The 10548-nt window shown below is 37.5% G+C and overlaps 1 protein-coding gene across 1 annotated transcript; it reads right to left on the reverse strand.

Annotated features, from left to right (window-relative positions):
- Nucleotides 1–2475: 2475 nt before the first annotated feature.
- LOC119413032 (corticotropin releasing hormone binding protein) lies at nt 2476–9798 on the reverse strand. Its single transcript, XM_037680043.1, has 7 exons — nt 9712–9798; nt 9521–9608; nt 8767–8924; nt 7314–7524; nt 6250–6404; nt 3673–3793; nt 2476–2832 (listed from the first exon to the last, which is right to left on the reverse strand). Exons 1-7 carry the CDS (start codon nt 9796–9798, stop codon nt 2678–2680), a joined length of 975 nt encoding a protein of 324 aa, XP_037535971.1. The 3' UTR covers nt 2476–2677.
- Nucleotides 9799–10548: the final 750 nt, after the last annotated feature.

The raw sequence follows: 10548 nt of genomic DNA on the forward strand, positions 1-10548 counted from the left end.
AAACTTATTTCCATCTCCTAATCCTGAACCAACACAAATACATCACAGAGTATTGAAGAATGCCAGCTACTGGAAACAATCAGAAATTTGTTCCTTTTGATAGGAAGCAAAGTGCATTTTATTCTCTAACGAAGACTGAAAATTGCAACACATGGAGCGAAAAAAAACATCCGCTGGTTAATTGAATCATTACGGCTGAGTTGGTTTGAGATTAATTCCACGTAGGGAAAAGATCAAAAGCGACCCAGTAAGAAGGATGTCGGTGGAAATGGGAGCACTGAGGCATGTGGGATAATCCCATTAGGAGCTGCACATTCATTCAGACTGAAGACTGTTTGCTTTACAGTAACTATGGAAGAGGTTTGGGGCTGAACAGTCACTGATGATGGGGGCTACAAACAAACTAGTAATTTCACTCTTTTAAAGCATTGTGGAATCAGCTCTCTGTATTAAATCTTTTTAATTAACATTTTGGCCAATCGCTCTAAAAGCAAATGCTGAGTACGTCTCTGGAACAAATTGGATTAAAAAATATAAGGAAATAATGTGCGTCATTGGTTATTGACTGACTGCCAAAACTCACTGTAATACAAGGGGATACATACTGTATTTAATACCAATGTGTTACTGTGGGGTAAATCAGTGTCGTCCACTATTATTACTCTGGATTTGGTCTAAAATTAGTTTGGATTCCTTAACGGTGCAAGACAAGTACATTTAGTAATAACATGATAGCTTAAACCGTACACGCCTACATAAACACGTTTTTCATTTGCAGGTTGTTGAGCATCAACGTGAATTTGACGCAAAACATTGATTCATTAATCAGTGTTAAGGGTTTTAGGAAGCAAAAACCAGAACCTTGTGAGCATGTTTCCATTGTGGGGTGTGTGTGAATATCTGTGACTCAGTGTGATCCTAAACCACCACGTGAACATGATCACAACTTCTAATATACGAAGGTAGAGCACGGTGTCTTGTCTGAACGCTGTAATTTTGGGATGGATAATATCTATTAAAACAGTGACTTCATGTGGTTCTAATTCAATTCATTTTATTTATATGGAGCCAGGTCACAACAGATGTTATCTGAGGGCACTGTACAAAAACTTTCACATATATAAAAGCCAATTAGTAAAGTTATCTATCTAAGGAAGTGGCTTAAGTGGTTGTGTAATTTTGCACACACATGTTCAGTAACAGTGGTGGTTTAGAAGCCAGAATCACAAAACTCTACATTATCAAAATATAATTAAAATGTAAGCATATGTGACACTAATCAAATTTGTTTTTAAATTGCATGTGTCTTTGGAAACATGTTTGATACTGAGCCGAGGTTCCTGCAGCTCCCCTGCACCCCTGCTTCCCACAGCCTTGCAAGATACCCATTCAAACAATCGGCAACCAGCCTGAAAAAGGGAACCCATGTTTATTTCACCAACACACAATTAGCTAAAATGTGTTCAAAAGCCTTGTTTCAAGTGACATCTAACAAAACGTATTTCAAACCGCATCTAAAAACTAAAACAAAAAAACCTGCACATACTGTCAGAATGAAAATCTGATAAATGCTCTAACAATTTGTACATTTAAAAAAAAGCGTGTCTTTTCCAGGCTTGTAAATTCAGTAAACAGCATCAGGTAGGTAACGCAGAGTCATCGTTAATTTACAACAACAATGCCAAAATGCAGAAGTGTTGTGAAACATCTTTTCACACCTATAGAGAAAATAAATTAACTTGAAGTCCTTTAAATCAGATCTACCTCATGAACCGACGTGCAGCTGAGTACTTAAAAATGGACAGCATTTATGATTGTTAATCCTTCCAGGAGTGAGCTTCACAGTGATGTTACCCCCAAAGTCTGCTGCAGAGGACCCAGAGAGCATGCTGAAAGTAAAAAAAAAAGACTATTTGAATTTTTTTTTGATTACAACTTGTTTTGTAGGCTTTATTTCTTGTTAAATTGGAATGTGAGAGCATGTGCTCTGTATTGTTAACAGGTTTTTTTTAGACTCCAAGGACTTTTAGTCTGTAAAATACAAGATAAAGGTTTAGCTTGTTTGAAGAGGTCTTTAATAAAAGCTCTATGACGACACCCGTCTGCTTTGTTAGCTTGTGTACATGTTGATGCCGTTAGTTCTCAGAATTGTTAAAAGGGAAGAGACTGATAAATATCTTAATATTTCTTTTTAATATTACAAGTTAAACAAATTGATGTATTAAACTATTATTGTTGCTACAATGTTAAAAAGAACCTCTAAAATCAAAAGGACTCACAAAAGCAGGACAACAAAAATGTGCTTTATCATGCAAGTCATATTTATTTTCAAACTGCCGAGCTAATCAGAAACAGAAGAGGTGACAGGCGTGTAAAAGGCAACGGAAAATAAACGAAATGACACAAAAATATGTTCCAACACGCAAATATTTCAGAAGAATTCATGTAAAATGGCTCATTTCACCATCTTCCATATATTTTAGGATAAGGACATTATTTCAAAAATAAACACCAACGTTAACATCACAAATTAAAGCATTTTTGTGCAAACAATCTACTCTGTGTTTTAAAGGAATGCGTGTGATTGTGAGATTGTCCCTGTGAAGGTTCAGAAGTGTGTGTCTGATGGTGCTGCTATGTGTGTGTGCGTGTGTGTGTGTGTGTGTGTGTGTGGTGTTCACTCCACAGCACAGAAATTATTCAAGGTATTTTCTCGGGTTTTGGGAAGCTCATTTTGATCCAGTAGCCGGTATTGGAAGGTAACACGGTTAATGTAGTTCCCACTGGACACCAGCCTCACCACCGAGTTGTCACATCCAATTTTCATCTGGGCTGAAGAGCCACGAGGAAAAACAAACACAGAAACAAATCATTCACACTGAAAACACTTTGTTCTGAATTTATTTCAACTTGAAGTGTGATTGTCTGGTGATGCTGTGGTGCACTGGTAACAGATTTATCCAGATTCAATAAATCTGTAAAAAAAAAAATGTGTCCAAAATATATTTAAATTATAACCAAATACACAGTCACTTTGAAAAATGCAGGAAACAAAGTGAAGAGGTCAAAAACACATGATACCAGCAACTCTCGACTAAAAACTGTGATCTTGGTGTTATTATTATTATTATTTTATTTTTTTACTCTTTTCAGACACATCTAACTAACTTTGAAATCAATCTGATTCTTGTAAAATCTATTGGATCACAATCATGAATCTATAAATACTTTGCCAAGTTTCAGTTTATGCATTTCTGACTTAAATACAAACCGTAGGCCTATACTTGTTATCCTGTTGTATCGTTTACCAGATTTTACATCAGACAAGGAGAGACCACAGTGGTGTTTCCTGGTTACCAGTTCTGTATGGTTCTGCTCAGTTCCTCTGATTCGTTGAATACAGATGCCTCAAGTGATCTCCTGCTGAATATTTTGCTGAATAATGGAACGTTCACTTCCATTTTGTGAGCCTTATTTGTTAATTGTTTTCTCAAAAAAATCAGTTATAATGATGTATTTCTTTTCACTTTTTGTATTCAGAGTAATGTGCACATTTATATCAGTTTTGCATACATGTTGTACTTCATGGTGTGCACTGGTTAGAACCCTGCTGACCAGGTGATTCCACTAAGACCCACTCTTATTGTAAAAGCAGAGTAGATGGAGACTTACCGAGACCACCGGATGAATAACAGAGGTCAGCTACAGGAAACATCTTCGAGGTGTCCACCCCGTTCCCTCCCAGCAGCTCCACGTAGTCACCAGAGCCCGAACAGCCCGACCACATCTGTTTCTGCAACAAAAAGCAGCAGCAGCAAAAAATATTTTTTTATGTTTTCCAATCAAAGTTTTTGAATCAAGAGTAAAGCTGAATACAAATTAAATGTTTGAAACAGCAAATATTTATAGTAAAAGTTAGAATAACAAGCTTCCTTAAACGTAATAATAGCCGAAATTGCCGTCTTTCCCTTCGCCTGCATATAATAGAGTACATTAAGCCTGTTTACTTTCCATGAAATTGTACCTTTGGACTTTGGAACAGGCTCAGTTTTACTCCATATTTAAACAGAAATTATTTGGCATGATGTCATCAGTCTGCCAGCCAGTGTCAGACAAGCTGCCAAACTCCTCTTCAAGCTGTCACATGTGTGTGTTTAGTATTTTCTGCATTTGTTTCTGTGCTGCTTGTGTTTTAGTTTCTCTTGTCTTCCTTTGTCATTTCTCATCTCTCCCTCCATCAGCCGTTTCAGGACTTTTCCTCTGTCTGCTACCATCACCTGTTCCCAATCCTAATCACCCCAGGTGTTTGTCGTATTGTTTCGTTAAGGTCCCTATAAATTCAGCATCTTTGTGTTTCCTCATTTGTGGATTGTGCTTCTGATTGCCATCTCTGTTTTTATCCGTGTTTCTGTTATCCTTTAATTTTGCGAGTTTTCTGCCACGTCATCCTTTTGTTTGATAAATTAATTAATTTATTTTTATCCCTGAGCTCTTCGTGTCTGTCTGCACTTTAGTTTAATAACAGAGAACATGTTACAAGCATTTGGTGTAGTTCAGACTCATAAAAATAGTTGACATTAGGGATGCACAATATTGGATTTTTGGCTGATAAACTATATGCCGATGTGTTTAAAACTTATTTGGCCGATACAGATACCGATATTCCCCCCTCAGACCAACTTACAGAGACTACATAGCATTCTTTGTTGCGGAATTAAAATACATTATTTTGCATGGTCTTTGACAGTTTGGCCTGCTACCAAAGGCAGATGCCAAAAAGGAGACTGTAAATGTAACACTATATAAATATATAATATATATAAAAAGAAACAGCGCCTTTTATATCCGTGAGTTATTTTGATGGAATGGCCCGATGTCCGATATTTAACTTTGTCATTAATATCGGCCGATACCGTGCCGATAATACCGTGTATCCCTAGTTAACATCATATATCTCTTTCTGTACTTCGAAGAGATTTAATTTGGTATCCATAACTATTTAAACTGAAGTTTTGTATAAACGTTGAATAAACATGATTGCAAAGGTTAGATTTTTTTTTAAACTTCACTGTTTTTTGCTCGTCGTGGTTGTACAGTGATCAAGATTTGCCAGTTTGTTTATAATTTTTAAAGCTAAACAGAATTGTAGATAATCAAGTTTCACCATTTACTGGTGTAAAAAGCTTTAGCTGCTAATGAAGGTGGCAAGAGTGAACCAAAACAGTTCAACAAGTTTCAAGCTCAAATCAACCTACAACGTTCCTTTTAGACTTTTCTGATCCAGTTTTTATCTGAATCATTTAAAATAGCATTGGACAGCAACCAATAGGTGCATGAACAAAAAAATAAATAAATAAATTTGAACCTTTCTGTGTTTTAGCACCAACATTTTCAAAACCCTTTTTTTCCTAAATTAAAACTTGTTGATTTAATAAGGAAGCATTTGAAGTGTTAATAAATATTTTTTTTCCCTTACCCTCACTAATTATTTATGTTTTATGACTAAAACTTAGATTGAAATTGATCAGCAAGTACTAAAAACATTTTCAAATTTGTGGTTTGCATTTGGTCACCATTGACATAATATTGATGATATGATTGCACTGCAAAAGGTTTTATAGCTCTAAATATGATCTTTTGTAGTTTTAAACTAAAGTGATAAAATAATTTACATATCGTAGAATAATTCATTAATTGTGTTTTACTGCAGCTAAAGCTGGTGTTTGACCACACAGGGGTGTCAAACCCACTTACAAAAGGAGGCCAAAATTAAAACCTTCAAACTAAGGACCAGTTTCAAAACCTACATTAACTCAGATCAGATAACCAACATCTTTTCTTGGTTGCAGGTTCCTCAACAAGAGTTTGATTGGTCTCATTTGATGTTCTCTGTTGCACTTTTGACATCAATCAAAGATTACTGAAAAAATAAAGTGATTAAAGTATTTTACATTTAAAATAACATCTTGGGGGGGCAGATGAGATGTCAACGAGAGCCACATTTGGCCCCCGGGCCTTGAGTTTGACACATATGATATGAACAAATCACAAATACTGAACTCTGATCAGTTAGTGTTTCCTGGGAGCTTTTTCAGGAGTGTCTGTTCAGCAGCTGAAATGTTCTATTTTATTATTTTATGCGGTGTTTGCGCCATAGCTGCGTTTCAACTACATGCTGAAATCCAAAATGTAAAACTTCTGTAAATTACGGAGTTCTCGTATGAAAAGTTTACAGAAGGTTTGTCTCACCGGTGGGCGGATCTCGTTGGTTGTCGACTCGCCCAAGCTGAGATCTGTCAGTCGGATCTCCACCGGGTAGATGATGGAGAAGCTGCAGTTCATGCGCTGATGTGGGATCACCATGGTGAAGCTGCCCTCTGGACTCTGAGACATGATGTTACAGGCTTTCTCACACAAACACACACAGAGACAGGAGGAGAGGTTTCAAATTTCAGCCAGTTCTACATCACCTGGGAAACTCACGCTGGATGAATTGGACATAGTCAAGGGTGATGAGACACAATTACCGAACGTGGACATTCAAGTCCAGGTTGATGACGCAGCACCTGGACGTAAACACAAGCCTGAATATATATAATCCATTCAGGAAAGTTGTTTGATTTTATTTTTTATTTGAGCTAGAAATAAATCACATTTACAAAGAATTCCTGTGGGTAAATTCTGTCCCATTTTGTGACGAAACATTGCCCCTCGTTATACAATTATAGTCATTTAAATGCTGAAAGAATGTGGCCACATGTGAGATCTTGACTACTTATATTGTATGGTTACCACAAATTTTCCATCACTTTTACTCAAGAGAAACGGAACGTTTTGCTCAAATAGACAAAAAGCTGCCGCTGATGGTCCATATGGGAATAAAGGCTCCTATACACTGACCTGAGAATTTACATTGTTTACCTAAACAAGATCTACTTAAATCTTTCTTTTTATCTGAAAATGTTTTCTCTGGGTGTGTTTTGGTCCCGGCTGACTGTGATCGTGATATTGCTTGGCATAGTGTTAACGTGGTGTTTGTCAAGCAGCTGGAAAACAGGTGCAGCCTTCTCATTCAATCTCTCCACGTCGCTCTCAGCCGTGATTAATGCTCGACCGAGCACAAATATCCAGGGAGAGCACACGCGCATGCACATAAACACGAAACACTATTCCATTCATTTCCTTTAAACGCACATGATTACATGCAAGGCCGACGTTATAAAATCATGGTTTGTATTTTCTTCCAAGGCTTAAGAAGATTTTTTGACTTTTACAGTGGAAAAGTGGAACCACAGATGTGTTGCAGGACTCACGCAAAGGATTGTGCAGCTTTTTGAATGTGAGGCTGAAGCCGCTGTCAGGGCTGTGGATGCGAAAGAAGATCATGGCAACATTTTGAGAAGACCGGGAGGCGACCGTCTTTGCTGTGGAGGAGCAGTAGTCTGTGTAGCGCTCGTGCGGAAGAAGAGGGTGATCATAGCTGCTGGGGAACTTCTCTCCCTTTAGAACCCAGCCGTCAAAAATCTGCAGGAGGAACGTGAGATGAAGTCAGTCTGTATGACGTGAGGCTGGCTTTCTACAGAAAAATACCGTATTTTCTGTTGTATAAGTCGCATCAGTCAAAAAAAGCATCATGAAGAGGGAAAAAAACATATATAAGTCGCTTTGGCGTATAAGTTGCATTTATTATGCATTTATTTAATGGTCAAAACCGCTTAATTTCGCCTGGGTGGCGCCATACATCCATCCATCCGTCCATCCATCCATCACGGCTGGAGCTGCTAGCTCTCCAGCGTTCCTCCGCCTGCACCAGCTGAGTGAAGCGAGCGCTCACGGGAGGACTCACTGTTGCAGTTCTTCAACATTTAAAGCATCAGTCAAAAATAGCATTATGAATATGGAAAAATAAAAGTATAAGTCGCAGGACTGACAAATCTATGCAAAAAACTGCAACTTATACACCGGAAAATGCGGTATCAAAAAAATGTTAAAAATAGTAATTTTCTTTCATTAAACCTATTTGAATTCAGAGCACACACCAAAAAATTAAATGAAAATAAACTAATATGAATGACATTTAAGTGTAAACATGGAAAAGAGACATGAATATTACCTACATGTTTGACTGGTGACCAAATAAAATGACTCTGTGGCTTAAAGTGACATAATAAAACACTGAATGTAGACAAAAGTGCCTGAAAACTGTTATATCAGTTTCTCAAAGTTAAAATAAAGTTAAGAAAAGGTAACATTAGTGTTATGTAGGCGTTTTAATGTTTTGTTACAGGTTCTACGAACACATTCACTTCTGTGCGATGAATTGTATTTCACCTAAAAGCAAAATTCAACTTCAATTTCTGGCAAGTAAATTGTAACTCTCACATAAAGTTTTATACCTTTTTTGTGTTTAAAAAAAAAAATAACTTGTGCATGTTATACACTGTATCACCACCCAGCCTCTGAACCCACAGGGTTAGAAATGTCTGTCTTTTCCTCTGCCAAGCCTTTTTTGAGTTTGTCTCACTTAAATCAAACCTGCAGTGTCACTGGCGGGCTTGGCTTCAGAACTAAAGTTTTTGCCTCCTACATTTGCTCCGAGCAACACGACCAAAACAGGAAGATCTGGTGGGAGGTTTTACCCCCAGCCTTTGCCTCAACCCTGTCTGGCATCAGTTTAATCAACTCAAACAAAATAAAACAGAGTTCAGGTCTAAAATCTGTCTTTCCATGCTGTGGAGTGAATTGTTTTTTTTTGACTGGGACGACCTTTATGAAGTCCCCAGCGCTGCAGTCGATGCTGACGTCAGACAGCTCCAAACTGATGACTTCGCCGGGCTCTGCGATGACGAACGCAGCACAGGCCAGCTGTGGCCGGGACGCTACAAAAGTGAAGTATCCGTCCGTGGCCAGCATGTCCAAGCATCCTGCAAACATCACATACAGCTGTGGAGCACATTGATCCAGACCAGTGGTTCCCAAGTTTTTCAACTTCTGACACAAATATGATAATCACTTAACTAAATAGAGCTATAATGACAACATAAACAGCCAATGTATTCACACTTTTATTTTTTTTACAACTTGCTTTTATAATTGGGAACATTCATTACTAAAATAATAATTTAAATTTCTAAATTTGATTTCAAGATATCATCTCAAGACCCTCAGTTGATGTTTCATAATCCAACGTGGGGTCTAGGCCCCAAGTTTGAGAAATACTGATCAAGACTATACGATTACTTGGAAAGTATATGTAAATAAACATTTTAACGTGAACCGGAGAGCTTTCACCCTTTTTTCTAATTTAGCATTTTCTTCGTTCTAAAGAAAGCAAGAGTTACTAAAACATGGCTCACAAATGAATGCAACAGTGACTTTTCTTAAATCAAAATAAAACTTGAACTTTAAAATCAATTATGTGTAATGAAAGCTCCAATGTGAGAACATGTAATGGTAAACTGTCATGCGAAGGTTTGTAAAATTAAACACAACAAAACTTATTGGTGTAAATAATTCTTACTGAGAGGTCGACGGAAAATAAAATCCTCGGATTCTCTTTTCTGGGCCAAAGTGAGCAGAGAATATAATCCACCTGAAGCATCGTTTTCCTAAATAAACCAGAAACATAACTTTACCTGCATGACTTCATCATTAATCCCACTTTCATTAGATTTTTCCCGCCCCCTTGTTATTATGGCAATAAAGACTTACCTCGATGTATCGAGTGAGCCCGGTCCTTGTTGACAGAGAGATGAGACAGAGAAGCAGCTGAGTGCGCAGAGACATGCTGAGCTGCATCTCTCCACGGAGCAGGGAAGGAAATAGCAGCTCTCACTGAGAGCCGGCAGCTTTTATAGCAGCTTAAACACACAAGCAGGCCAACGGCAGTCACTGAAATCTTCGAGCTGAGCAGACTTGGAGTTATTTTTATTATGCGATGAGGAAAAAGCTGGCATTTAAATCCCCATTAATTTAAACATGCTTGGCAGTGTGGAAACAAATAAGGGCGTATTATTTTATTTAAAGAAATGTGGGCTCATTTAAAGTGATGCGCAACAATACGTTACTTATTTAGGCCAGTGTCTGATTAATATTAGAATACTACACAACATGCATGTTTGAATGGAAGCAGTGAGAGCAAACCCAAAGTGCACACATGTTTTAGAAGGACCCAATGCAGACTTTTAGGAACTTGGGCTCGAAAAATAACAATGCAAGATTTTTTTTTTCAATAAAAACTGACAAGATGATAAAGATTATGCCAAATCATGGAACATTTATACACAGGAAGAATGCATATAGTGACACCAGGTGTGTGGATTACTGCTTATAGATGGTGAGGTGGAGCTCAAAGCCAGAACAATTGAGGATATTTTGTAGCTAAAATATATTTAAAAAAAAGTCCACATTTGAGTAAATCAAATTATAAGAATAAGGAAATTTGAGAAAACCAAACAATTAACAGAATAACTAGAACAAAAACCCCCCAAACCATGATGAGCTGGAGCCTTGCAGGTTTTACCAAACATGTGAATAAATCAGCAGGCA

Source organism: Nematolebias whitei, chromosome 8 (assembly GCF_014905685.2).
Source record: "Nematolebias whitei isolate Nwh7 chromosome 8, NemWhi1, whole genome shotgun sequence".
NCBI lineage: Eukaryota > Metazoa > Chordata > Actinopteri > Cyprinodontiformes > Rivulidae > Nematolebias > Nematolebias whitei.

Bases quoted from the DNA above. Each gene is read 5' to 3' on its own strand.
- LOC119413032 (XM_037680043.1), bottom strand. From the start codon at position 9,798: ATGCAGCTCAGCATGTCTCTGCGCACTCAGCTGCTTCTCTGTCTCATC. The intron at 9,609-9,711 runs GTAAGTCTTTAT...TGGTTTATTTAG, and splicing joins GGCTCACTCGATACATCGAG to GAAAACGATGCTTCAGGTGG. The intron at 3,794-6,249 runs GTGAGACAAACC...TTTTTGTTGCAG, and splicing joins CCAACGAGATCCGCCCACCG to AAACAGATGTGGTCGGGCTG.